Genomic DNA, 14,174 nt, shown 5'->3' on the forward strand with positions numbered 1-14,174 from the left:
TAAGAAGAAAACATGTCAAACAACCGTGTCTTTAGTGATTTTCTAAAATCAAAGTAAGAAGTAGCCTCAAGTATTAATTTTCCAAGCCATGTATTCAGTTTGGCGGCCTGGAATGATAAAATTCTGTCAAAAAACTTCTTGTATTGTCATGATTTAAAAGAAGGGTAATTAAATAGGTGTATTCTTTGAGTATTCTTATTAGAACAATTCAGAGAAAACTGAGAGGCAAGGTAATCTGGTAGCATCCCAAAAACTGAACAGAACTCTAGCCTCCACTGGCAACCAGTGAACTTTTTGATAGTAAGGGATAACGTGTTTCCATTTTTTTAGACCAAAAATAAGGCGAACCGCGGTGTTCTGGATTAGTCTAAATTTTTTGAGTATTTTTTTTATAAGCTCCTAAATATATAATATTACAATAATCCAAAATACTCAGGATGGATGTTTGCACCAGTAGACGAAAAGAAAGTTAGTCAAAAAATTTCTTAATGGTGCGAAGCTTCCATAAGATTGAAATACATTTCTTAAACAATAGATCTATGTGTTTTTCCAGGGTCAGATGTTTGTCAAGAATTACACCTAGTATTTTTATGGATTGTTCAATTTTGTATTCTCGTCCGCTCACTTGGATCGAATCTTTTTTTATCCTTTCATTGGGAGTTGCTAAAAAAAAATTTGTTTTTTTCAGTATTTAATTTCAATTTAAAAGCAATCATCCAGAGCTCAATTTGATTTAAAATGTTAGCTAAAAGATTAATAAAATCTGACGACAAACAAGTTAATGGAATCACAACAGTGATGTCATCTGCGTAAATATAAAAATTGAGCTTTAGGCTTTGCAGCAAATTACCCAGTGAAATGAGATAAATATTAAACAAAGTCGGAGATAGAGGGAAACCCTGAGGTATCCTACAAATGTTGTTCCAGCTGTAAGATAAATTGTCATCCTTGAAAACCCGATAAGATCGTTTGCCTAGGAATCCCTGGAACCAATTAAAAACATTTCCTGTAATACCAATGGACTCTAGACAATCCAGTAGAATGGTATGATCTACCAGGTCAAAGGCGCAGCTTAGATCCAACTGCAAGATCATAGCATTGGTGCCTTGACTAAAAAGAAAATGTAAGTAGTTTAGCACATATACAGGACGATGACAATGAAGACATCAATGATCCACTTTCACTGCCTGAGGAGGCCCTGGTGCTCACTTATCCTCTTCGTCTCCTCCTCCTGCACCACATGCAGAACATGTACAGGATGACAAGGATGAAGACACACCTGAATAAGTGATCTGTATGTGTTACAGTATTTTGTTCAACATTATTAAGAATTACAGTTCTGTATATGAATACTGTATATGACCCTGTGTTTAACAAAAGCAAAAAAAAGTGGGGTTTAGTTCTGTGCCCTTATATGTTCTATATTGGTGGATTTCCCATGACATAATAGGATTACAGTATATGCTTGTAAATGGTCAGTTCTATAATACAGTACTTTACTTGTACTGCTAAAAGTGCACAGTACAGTGCAAGAACTTATTTTAAATCAATGCTTATGAACATGGTGGGAATGTTTATTATTCACAAATTTACAGTATTTGCGAGGGCTGTACCCCAAAACTTGCAAATATGAAAAGAAAGTTATTTGCAAATTTTTGGTATTCGTAAAGGGGCTGTGCCCTTAACCTCCATGAATATGGAGGAAAACCAGTCATTGAATGTACAGTGTTTGGTGAAGCTTTGCTTAGAAAGAACATAAGCATTGCCTCTGCCGGGTCAGACCAGGGGTCCATCGTGCCCAGCAGTCCGCTCCCGTGGCGGCCCCCCAGGATTCTTATTTTGGGATGTTAAATGTCAGTATTTTTGAAGTTTCTGTTCTCCTCAATTGAGAAGAAATAGTTCTTTTAGTCCTAGCAACTCTTCTATTGTCTTTAAGGGGGTTCGTCACTAGGAGCCTTAGCAATTGTTCCTCTTAATTACCTAAATATTCATTAAACTGAAATAATTGAGCACCACAGTACAGTGAATATTATTCCCATACCTAAGATTGAGAAGGCATTACTCAATTCTGGCCTCATTTATTCCCTCCCACTAAAGCCTAAAGTGGTGTTTGCTGGGGGAACAAAGCTTTGTAAGAAACAGTTCTTTCACCTAGTGTTGTAAAATGCTACATATTTATCTTACATTCTTTCTTTATACTTTTCTCACCTGAGCATCTAGCTCAACAAGATTCTGCCATTAATCCCACTCAATGCTATCCTATATAATAAAAGGCTAACTCGCGCATGCGCACTTCTATTTGCGTGTTCCGTGCGCTGTAGGTCTGTGGCCGAAGGAGTGCGCATGCGCGCGAATACGTCACCACCCGATCGCCTCCACAAGCCGGACCGCAGCCAGACGACGATCTCCGTTCCTCCTGCACCATGGCACACCAGGCATGTCCCTGCCTCCCCCGCCGCCGGCCTCGGGTTCCTGGGGGCCGGCGGTGCGAGCCGCCTGGCCGGTGCTGAGGCCCCGCCTCCCCGCTACACAGCGCCGCCAGACCCGACAAAACGGCCCTACACTCACAGACCCGCGAGCAGGGTTGCCATGGAAACCCAGCCGGAATAACATGCAGTCGCGCAAGGGTCAGTGAGAGGGGATCAGGAGCTAAAGAGAGATTGAAAAAAACAAACAAACAACAGTGCACAAGTAGAGAGAGACACACAGACAGTCACAGAAGGACAGGGGGCTAAAGACACAGATTGAAAAAATAACAAAACACAGAGGACAAGGAGAGAGAGACACACAGACACTCACAGAAGGACAGGGGGCTAAAGAGACAGATTGAAAAAATAACAAAACACAGAGGACAAGGAGAGAGAGACACACAGACACTCACAGAAGGACAGGGGGCTAAAGAGACAGATTGAAAAAATAACAAAACACAGAGGACAAGGAGAGAGAGACACACAGACACTCACAGAAGGACAGGGGGCTAAAGAGACATATTGAAAAAATAACAAAACACAGAGGACAAGGAGAGAGAGAGACACAGGGAAAAAAATGACAAACAGACATACAGCAGCCAAGGAGACAGACAGAGAGACAGTGGGCAAGGAGACAGCAAAAAAAAAAAAAAAAAATACAAACAGCCAATGAGACAAACAGAAAAAAATAAAAAATACAATGCCCAAGGATAAATTCAGGAAAATAAACCATACAGACATACAGTGGCCAAGGAGTTAGACTGCAAAAAACACATACAGCAGCCAATGAGACAGACAGACTGACAGCGACCAAGTAGACAATCAGCAAAAAAAACACAAACAAACACAGAAAGCAAAAAAAGAGAAACATACAGCGACCAAGGAGACAGACATGCAACAAATAGGAAAAATATAAAAACTTTTAATAAATCAACCATACGTGAAGAAGGAATAAAAAAAAAAAAAAAAGGAAGAGACACCTACAGGGAAACACAGGATCAAGAGCATACAGAAAAAACAGAAGTTTGCAGGAATCAGGAACATATAGAGAAAGGAGAGCAGAGACCCCCTGCAAGAAGAGAAAAATAGCAGAGACTGGGGATGAGAAAGAGAGCAGAGATGCTTGCAGGGAGAAAAAGCTAAGCAGTAATGTTACAGCTTGAGAGTGGAGACTGAGGAAGAAAGCAGAGACAGCGCTACACAGGGAAATGGAGGGAGGAAAGAGACAGAAAGAAAAATACAGACATAAATTTTAGCACCCGTTAATGTAACGGGCTTAACGACTAGTTTGTAATAAAGGGGTCAGAAGCTGGGTACCATGGACCTTAGGCTTCAGTTATGATCATCAGTACTTTATCCCAGATTAGGATTCATGCTCATTCCTCTATGGTCATCAATGCATCAATAAGATCCAAATAAAATGGTGAAGAAAAAAAAAAGATTGTAGAAACCTTCATTCTGCTTACCCTTTTTTGGCAAATTTTCACTATCAGTAGGGGAGCATTCACTCATAGGTCATTAAAAAAATTCCACAATTATCAAAAACATACTATTACAACAACCAGACAGATACTAAAGTATAGACAAAGCCAGAGAGTGGTACTAAAAAGGGGAGTTACCCAATATGCCCATATATCAAAAACTGTTCAATATTTAAAAAAAAGAAAAGAAAAGATGGCACTCAGCTTTCCAAGAAGTCAAAAGTAATCCTTATATTTTCCAACATTATTGATTCAATCAGTCAAAGACAGCCCAACAGCAGCTATGTTTGGCCTCCTAGCTGTTTCAGGGAAATTTATGACTTGATACATTTTTTTATGTTTCTCAATCATTTCAACAGAAGCACTATCCATTGCAGTATTCTTCATCTTTACATGGTCTCCAAACTGGCCATGGCATAACACAACATATTAATGGCATTAGTAAATGCAAACATTTTAGCACAATTTAGTAAATCTAACTCATAGTTTCCAGTTCCCTTAAGAACCCAATGTACATAGAATCCTGATTCCGGCATACGTACATTTCTATTGTACGATAGCTAGGGCTTTCTGAAGCCCAGTGGTTGTGTTCCCTGTCTCTGCAATGTTACAATGTTTATAGTCCCTGCTTGCATACTGAACACGAATCAGCTATGAGAGTTAAAACTTAAATCTCCCCATCAGATCGCTCTCGTTGTAAGCTCTTTAACTTGAACCAAAGCACAAATGGAAAAGGGTAATCATTGCATACATACCTACTCGTAACATGAATTCATTGAATGAATGCTTATTTATCACATCCAGTTTTGCCACTAGTGCAAATCCAAACTCCACCATTGTTCCAATGTGCATATATTGCCTGTCAGGCTCCTAAATCAAACAAGAAAAACATAAAATATTCAAGTAACTATTACCAGAAAATGAAGTTACTTACCCGTAGCAGATTTTCTCTGAGGACAGCAGGCCAATTCTCACAACTGGGTGACATCATCCAATGGAGCTCAGTGTGGATACTACCCAGAGAACTGTCTCTTTAAAAAGGCCTTTGGCAGCTGGTTCCTTCTTGCCTGATGAGTGACTGCAGGACCAATAGTCTAATAATATAGCTGGAAAAAACTACTCCAAGGGGACGAGAGAGAGTTTGTAAGAATAATTGGCCTGCTGCCCTTGGAGAACACCTGCTACAAGTAAGTAACTTCACTTTCTCTGAGGATAAGCAGGCCACATCATTCTCTCAACTGGCTCACCAAAAACAATAATGCTAGGACAATAGAGACTTGCAACAGCAAGATCTAAGAAACCAATCAACCTGAAACTATATATTAGTTGCAAAGGTGGAGCCTGGAACAGAAATAAAAGGTCTAGAAGGAGGAGATATTATAATAATAAAATCTCTGGATATATCAAATGAGTCACTGGGAAATTAACAAATTGGAGATTTTTTGAACGTGACAAGTTCTCCATAACTTTCATTTTTGAATGAATTACACAGGCATCCTTAACCGCATAAGTCGAAACTTGCTGCAGTGTGGATGTATGTGCTTCAACCAACGTTAGTCTTTTATCTACTAGGTCTAAATTGGAATCCACACTCTCAAACTTCTTTACAACTTCAACTGAAAAGTATGAAGATTGTTTAACAACTGATCTTAATAACCCTTCGACACTCTTATTTAGCGACCACAAATCTTTCAAGGTAATAATATCCTTTTGATCCTCTGAGGTACACCAATTATCATCACTAGAATCCAATAAAGTTAATGCTTTAGGTAATGAAGTATGTTGTAATTTGGGTATAGTGATTGATTTATGGGTTTCCTCAGATGTATCAATAGGGGATAACATAGGCTCCCTATCTTTGGATAATGGTGGAAGTGGTAGAGTCCTCTCAAGGGGATTTAAGGATGGACCTGAAATGGAAGCATACTCTTGATTTGCTTGGGAAGGGGTCACTGGAATTAAATTGTGGTCCATAGGGCCGGCTGCAGCAGGGGTGGAACTTTTGGGCTTAGCTTTCCTTTTACCCATTAATATATACAAAAAATATATCTTACCCAAAGATGGTATACCCTCTCAACACCACTTCTCGTGGCTCCCAAGGGGCTGAGTGTGCCCCTTAGGGCAAACCCCTTGAACTATACCCTGCAGCCGCGTCCTGCGGCTGTGCCTAGCAGCGGCATCGCTTTTTCACACGGAGAAGATGGACCCCGATTACGTCACTGGCCATCTCCTCCGATGCCTGCCCAATTCGGCACTAGTCCCGCAGGCAGGAAAAAGTTGAAGGAAACAAGTAAAAGTTTGTTGCAGCTGTTTAGTGCATGCAAAAAGTCTCCTCTCTCTAAGCACTCTACGGTAGCTCCTCCATAAAATAATTTTTTTACCTTTGTTGTCTGGTAATTTTATTTTTCTAATCATCTTTTTCCAGTCTGTGCTCTTAACTCTGTTTCCAGGGCCCAAATCCTCAAATCTATCTACTTTTCAATGTCTTCCCTTCCCATTTATCCATGTGCAGCATCTGCTCCCAGATTTCAACAAAGCCTTTGACATGGTTCCTCATAGGAGGCTCTTAAATAAATTTCACAGGCTGAAGTTAGGGCCTAAAATGCTGAATTGGATTAGAAACTGGTTAGTGGACAGAACCCAGAAGATGGTGGTTAATGGAATTCACTTAGAAGAGGGAAAGGTGAGTAGTGGAGTGCCTCAGGGATCGGTGCTGGGACTGATTCTGTTCAATATGTTTGTGAGTGACATTGCCAAAGGGTTAGAAGGTAAGAGCCTTTTAGTGGATGATACCAAGATTTGTAACAGAGTGGACACCCTGAAGGGAGTGGAAAACATGAAAAAGTTAGAACAATGGTCTAACATCTAGCAATTAAAATTCAATGTGAAGAAGTGCAGAGAGATACATTTGGGGGGTAGAAATCCAAAGGAACCATATGTTCTGGGAGAGAGGCATGGATGGGAAGAGGGACCTTGAGTAGATTGTGTCTGAGGATCTGAAGGCATCAAAACAGCGTGATAAGGTGGTGGCTGTAGCCAGAAGGATGCTAGGCTGTATAGAAAGAGGAGTCTTTGGTGAGGCCATACTTGGATCAGTTTTGGAGGCTGTATCTGGCGAAGGATATAAAAAGACTTGAAGCCATCCAGAGGAAGGCAAGAAAAATGGTAAGGGATTTGAGCCAAAAGAAGTACGAGAAGAGACTGGAAGACCTAAATATGTATGTATCATCTGTACGGGACTTAAGGCTTTCATTATCCAGGAATAGTGTTTTTCACTGTATTGGTCCCAGGGAATGGAACAGCCTTCCAGAATATATTCTTTCAACAGCAAAATCTACAGAACTTTAAAAAAGTACATAAAAGACACTTGTTCTGTAAGATGAAACATAGGGTCTGAGATTGGCTGAGGGAGGAGGGAGGAGTGGTGACTGTTGAGTGCAGAGTGCTGGTCACAGATGTATTTCATAGGCTGGTCTGTTTTATTGGCCATAATGATGTTCATCATTGAGGCAACTTGTATGTTACATGCATTTTTATATTCTGATGTATTTTAGGGTTGGCCAGTTTTCTTGGCTATAATGATGTTCGTCGTCAAAGCGACTTGTATGTTTCATGTAATTTTATATTTGGTATGTATGTGTGCAACTTGTTTTATACTATGTTTTTGTCGATGTGATTTGTACATTAAATATGATGCCTTATTTTGTATGTAATTGTGTAACTCACCCTTGATCAGGGCGGGGGATAAATAAACAAACAAACCCAGAGAAGGGAAAATGGTATAACTAGAGGGCATAAATTGAGGTAGGGGGAGGAAGACTTAGGAGTAATGTTAGGAAATTTTTTTCATGGAGAGAGTGGTGGATGCCTGGAATGCCCTCTCAAGGGACGTGGTGAAGAAGAAAACAGTAATGGAATTCAAAACTAGTTTTCAGTAATGTTTTTGCCCCAAAATACTTGTAAACATAAATAAAAGATTAAATGTGCTTGGATTGCCCAACTTTTGTGTTTAAAGTCAAGGTTTGAATGGAGAGGTAATCCTAAACACCAGAAAGTCAGAGGAGCACCATCACAGGCACTCAGTGTCTCACCTCCTTTGGGTTCTGGGGAACTGGCTGTAGCGGCCTTGGGGCTCCATGTGTCTGGTTAGCAGTTTGGGGCTTTCGGGAGCTGCCAGTGCTAAGCTGTGGTAGGCAGCAGGGCTGGGCAGACAGAGCCATATCTGCCATGGTACTGAGCACCCTCCTCTTCCCCCAGTAGCCACTTGACTTGCCCCAAGCTGATGCTGCACAGAAGCCACTGAAAGCCTTGCACTGTAGCCGCTCTTTCACTCTTTGGGCTGCCGGCAGCATGAGTGTAGCAAATATGCTGCCTTTGGTGGGCTGGAAGCTTTTCCTTTGCTACTGCTTCCTGCCTACACAGGGACAGGAAGCAGTAGCCGAGGGAAAGTTTCCAGGCTGCTGAAGGCAATGTGTTTACTTCACTCACACTGCCAGTGACTCGAAAAGTGACAAAATGGCTGCTGGGAAATACAAGCATTGGATCTCGCTAGGGGAGATGGAACCCCGGACTGCAGCATGGTCCACCATTGGCTTGTGGACCACTATGAATTTTAGTCCACTCCAGGTAGAGGTTTAAGGCTTGCTTACAGTCCAAGATATACAGTGCACTTTTGTCAGAGTAGGCATGCAGTTTTGGGAAGAATGTTATGGTAATATATAGAAATAAAACAAAACAAAGGTGATACTTTTTATTGGACTAACTTAATACATTTTGTTGTAAGCTTTTGAAGGTAGGCATCAGTAATGGCAGAGCCAGGACCAATGTAGAGTCAGCCTGAGAATCTGTTGGTACTGAATTGGAAGTTGAAGCCCAGCTGCATGGCAGCTACAGCATCAGCATCTCAACAAGAGAGGGGGAGCACTCTTTTTAATGACAATGCTTCTTGAGTGCCAGCAACATTGACATCCTGGAGCTTGTGGAACCATGCCTCGAGGAGGACTGATGTTGGCTTTTCTTAGGCAAGCACTGAAATTGAACTATCAAAATATCAAACAACCATACCAATTGGAAACATTTATGGAACTTTGGAGAATGACACGGGGACAAACTTGTCTCCACCCCTACAGGAATTCAATTTCCCTGTTGCATCCCGCTAGTTTCGTCGCTGTCCCTGTCTCATTCCTGTAAACTCAGCCTTAACCTCACAAACCTTGAACACTTATGATTTTAAAGTGTTTGAGGCTTGTGCAGATGAGGACAGATCTTGCAGTAATGGGGCAGGGACAGAAAAATAACTCGCCGGGAGAGAAAAATGAGTTCCTGCAGGGATGGGGAAAAATTTGTCCCTGTGTCATTCTCTATGGAACTTAACATTCCACAATAGCTTACCCTTCATATCCTTTGAGGACTGACATCAAATCTCAGTTTTGCCTCAAACTTCTGATTGAAACTGTAGGAAGGCAGATAAAATAACTGACAGGGTAGGGCTCCAAAATGACACTCCTATCTACTAGAAAAGATTTAGCAAGGTAAGAACCTAATCTCTTTTTCTAGTGTAACAGGTGTGTCATTTTGGACATTAGGGAATTACAAAAGCAGTCCCAGAATTCTAGAGTGGGACATCTGCGCCTGCTTGTAGCACAGAAGATACAAAGGCAGTATCCTCCCACATCCAAACTCAGGCCCACGGGCCAAATTTGGCCCGTGAGAAAATACCCTTTCTGTTCCTTCCCTCCCTCCATCCCATTGTCCACCATCTCTCTCCTGGCTTCCCGGTTTCACCTTCAAAGCAGCCTGCAGAGGATTGCTGGTCGGCTGTAGCGATCCTAGCAGGCTCCTGTTGTCCTCCGCAGCACATTCCCTCTGCTGCAGTCCCACTCCTCCTCTGACATATGGGACCGCAGCAGAGGGAACCTCCCCTTGCACCCCGTGGTTCCATATCTTCTTAAGCAGTCTTTCGTGTGGTACCTTGTCGAAGGCTTTTTGGAAGTCAAGGTAAATGATGTCTATAGATTCCCCTTTATCTACCTGGCTGTTTACCCCCTCAAAGAAGTACAATAAGTTTGTAAGGCATGACCTACCCTTGCAGAAGCCATGCTGACTCGACTCTAGCTGTCCGTTGTTTTCAATGTGTTCACAGATGCTGTCCTTAACCAGCGCTTCCATCATCTTTCCTGGGACCGAGGTCAAGCTCACCGGCCTGTAGTTTCCTGGGTCACCCCTTGAACCCTTCTTGAAGATGGGCGTGACATTTGCTATTTTCCAGACCTCCGGAATCTCTCCAGTTTTTAAGAATAGGTTGCATATTTGTCGAAGTGGCTCTGCTATTTCGTTCCTTAGTTCCTTGAGTACCCTTGGGTGAATGCCGTCCGGACCTGGCGATTTGTCGCTCTTTAGCCTGTCTAACTGCCTGAGGACATCCTCTTGGCTTACCTCTAATTTGACCAGCTTAACATCTTGGTCTCCATTTACAATCTCCTCGGGTTCCGGAATGTTGGTTGTGTCTTCCCTCGTGAAGACTAACGTGAAGAACTCATTTAACTTGTCAGCTATCTCTTTTTCATCTTTTACCACTCCCTTTCTGTCTCCATTATCCAAGGGTCCCACTTCCTCCCTTGCCGGTTGCTTCCCCTTAATGTACCTGAAGAATGATTTGAAGTTTGTTGCTTCCCCCACCAGTCTCTCTTCATATTCTCTTTTTGCTTTTCTAACCACTTGGTGACACTCCCTTTGGTGTTCTTTATGCTCCTTTTGGTTATCCTTTGTTTGGTCTTTTTTCCATTTTTTGAACGATGCTTTCTTGTCACTTATCGTCTTCTTCACTGCATTTGTTATCCACACTGGGTTTTTTGTTCTATTTTTTTGCACCCTTTCCTGAACTTGGGGACGCACAGGTTCTGTGCTTCGTGCACAGTGTCCTTGAGTAGGATCCAGGCTTTTTCTACGGACTCCATCTTCCTTGTGTTGCCGTTGAGTTTCTTTCCCACCATTTTCCTCATGACATCATAATTCCCTTTTTTGAAGTTGAGTGCCGTCGTTGTGGTTCTTTTCACCTTTGATGATCCAATTTCTAGCCTGCACTGGATCGAGTTGTGATAGCTGTTTCCTAGTGGGGCTAATACTGCCATCTCCTTTGCGGGTCCCCCTAGTCCATTGAAGATTAGGTCAAGAGTGGCATCTCCCCGTGTTGGTTCCGTGACCAGCAGTTCCATGAAACAGTCCCTTGTGACCTCCAGGAATTTGGTCTCCCTCGTGCAGTTTGAGTGCCCAATATTCCAGGGTAGTTGAAGTCCCTCATCACCACCACATTTCCGCTTTTGCATACCTGCCTCAGTTCAGCCTCCAGGTCCTGGTCGATTTCTTCTGGTTGTCCAGGTGGGCGGTAGTACAGACCCAATTTTATGTCTGCTCCAGTTCCTCCCGGTAGCTTAACCCTTAGTGATTCCAAGCCATCCGACCTTACTGTTGTTTCCATCCTGGTTGAGGATATGAAGTCTTTTATGTATAGTGCTATTCCTCCACCCTTTTTATGTGTCCTGTCTCTCCTGTATAGTTTATACCCTGGTATGGCCACATCCCATTTATTGTCATCAGTCCACCACGTTTCTGTGATTCCAATTATGTCTAGGTCCTTCTTGCTGGCTATGACTTCCAGCTCTCCCATTTTGGCCCTTACGTTCCTAGCATTAGTGTATAGGCAATGTAAGTCCCGGTTGTTTGCCCTCCCTGTTGGTTTTCCTTGTGGTTTGGCACTCCTGCAGACCCCCTCATGGGTTGCCAGTCCCCGAGCCTCATCTCGGTCATCCTCCTCCTGCGGTGTGTCTGTGTCATCCTCAGCCTGTTTCCCCGTTTTTGTTTGCCGCTCTGGCTCCCGTTGTTCTCCGTTGATCCTGCTTGCTAGTTTCATTTGTGCCCTGGGCCCCTGCATTGCATCCTTAGGTCCTTTTTCCAAAATTTCCCACTCAGTCCCGAGCCCTCTTTCACAATGTCTTTGCCCCTCTGGCTCCTGTTGTTCTTTGTTGATCCCGCTTGCTAATTCCATTTGTGCCCTGGGCCTCTGCAATGCGTCCTTATGTCCTTTTTCCAAAAATTCCCACTCAGTCCCGAGCCCTCTTTTACAATGTCCCTGCTCAGTATCCTTATTTGATACTGTTGTCTGACGTGTCGAGGTCAGATCGACTTTCGGCTTTCCCCTTCTCCTCAGTTTAAAGCCAAGTCTATGACGCTCTGGACGTTGCGTGCCAGCATCCTCGTCCCAGCCGTGCTCAGGTGCAGTCCGTTTCTCCTGTAGAGCTTGTTCTTCCCCAAGAAAGTTGTCCAGTTCCTAACAAAGTGGAAACCCTCCTCTTCGCACCATCTCCTCAGCCAACCGTTTATTGCTTGTAGTTCGCTCTGCCTCCTTGTGTCCGCTCTCGGTACTGGCAGGATCTCTGAGAAGACTATCATCCTTGTCCTCAGTTTCAGTTTCCTCCCCAGGATCCTGAACTGGTCAGTTAGTGTAGTCCTGTTGAAGTTCCTCCTGCTGATGTCATTGGTTCCAATGTGGAATACTACTGTTGTCTCCTCCGTCTCAGCTCCCTCCAGGATCCTCCCAATTCTGTCGATGACGTCCTTCATTCTTGCCCCCGGGAGACATGTCACTAGTCGGTCCTCTCTCCCTCCGGCTATGTGACTGTCCACTCCTCTCAGGTTTGAGTCTCCAACTACGATAGCTGATCTCCCTTTCCTCAACTGTCTCTCTGGTCTCAGATCTGTGTCGTTTGCGCAGTCCGCTAGTCCTTCCTCAGGGCTCTGTTGGATCTCCACCTCTGGTCTCAGGTCTGTGTCATTTGCGCAGTCCGCTAGTCCTTCCTCCGGGCTCTGTTGGGTCTCCACCTCATCTGCCTGTCCAGGTCCTCCGCAAGGTCCTACTCCCATGGCATCTGGTGAATTCTGTCGTCCAACTGTTGGTTTTCTCCTGGTGTGTTGGTGGTCCTGTGCCTTGTGACCAGCCAGGTATCCTCCCTGCCCAGGTCCCAGTTAGGACAAAAGAAAATGGAGGAGAAAAGAAATCCCGGAGAGGAATTGGGAAGGGACAGGTAATTTCTGAGCTTGATAATTACATTGACCACCGGGGGAGCTCAAGAGGCCCTTGGAACACTGCCAGGGCTGACACTGCAGGGCGTCGCCCCAAGATATTTAAACCTGGTGCAGAGAACAGGAAAGGAAGCCAGCTAGGGAGAAGCTTTAAGCCCTTTCTCCCTAGAGAGCCCAGGGAGCCAAGCAGGTGCAACAAGCCTATTCCTATGGAGGTGATAGAGGCTGGCCAGGCTGAGGAATTAAATTTTCCAGAAGAACAGGACATGGAATTGGAAGAAAGCCTGACAGAGTTTGCTCCTGTGATTGTTGAGCCTATGCAGGTGAACTTGACTTCCACCTTCAAACAGTGAGTGTTGTTTGTGCTTATGAACTGTTTGAGAGACTATTTTTTTGAATACAAGCTAAGGAGTGATTGTATTTTGGGGAGAGGTTTTGCATACATCCTGGGTGGGAATTTTTGAAAGTCTATTTAAGGACTTTGTTTTGGCAAAACCTAGCACTCGCCTGACCTGGCAGTGAATGGAACTGGCCAGAGGCTTGTGAGGACTTTTAAGGCACTTGTGCTGAATGTATGCTATGAACTATTCTTGATTTGGGTTTTTGAAACTGCCTGCTTGGGAGCAGACAACCCTAGGACTGAGAGGGGGAACAATCAAACCCTCTGCCACAACTGAAAAGAAACATTGCTGAGCAAGTTAATGACTTTATCTGGGACTGTTATTTTTGCTGGTTGTGGTTTGCTACTTTTTTGGTGTGTTTTTTTTATAAAGAACATTCTGATAAGTTTGGCATCCATTTTTGAAAGTCTACTTACCTGGAGGATAAAAAGAAATAAAAGCTGATATTATTTTGATATTGAAAAGTAATTGTGCTGACTTTTGCTTTCTGGTTTTCTTTTCTCTTGGGTTCCTGTCTGGAATCCGGTCCTGCAGGGTGGCTCCAGTCCGGGCCACACGTCAGGGTGTTATTTTGTGGGCTATCCACTGAGTGTGCTATTAAACACTGGTTTTGGAGTTACAGTGGGCCACAGCCTCCACCATCCTGCAGGCCTCCTCGATGAACTTCTCGAGCTCTCTAACTTGTTTCGTGATGTGGCTCTCCCTGGTGGTGTCTTCAGTTTCCCAGCACTGCTCCTCTATAGTGC

General features: G+C 43.4%; 1 protein-coding gene across 3 annotated transcripts in view; it reads right to left on the reverse strand.

Moving 5' to 3' along the window:
• Window positions 1–14,174, reverse strand: part of ADCY2 (adenylate cyclase 2) — a 1,055,565-nt gene that overhangs the window by 93,458 nt on the left and 947,933 nt on the right. For all 3 annotated transcript variants that reach the window (XM_033929720.1, XM_033929718.1, XM_033929719.1), the window contains one exon: window positions 4,705–4,819. In XM_033929720.1, coding sequence (XP_033785611.1) covers window positions 4,705–4,819 — 115 coding nt within the window. The remainder of the gene's footprint in view (window positions 1–4,704; window positions 4,820–14,174) is intronic.

The sequence above is a fragment of the Geotrypetes seraphini genome, chromosome 2 (genome assembly GCF_902459505.1).
Source record: "Geotrypetes seraphini chromosome 2, aGeoSer1.1, whole genome shotgun sequence".
Classification (NCBI taxonomy): Eukaryota; Metazoa; Chordata; class Amphibia; order Gymnophiona; family Dermophiidae; genus Geotrypetes; species Geotrypetes seraphini.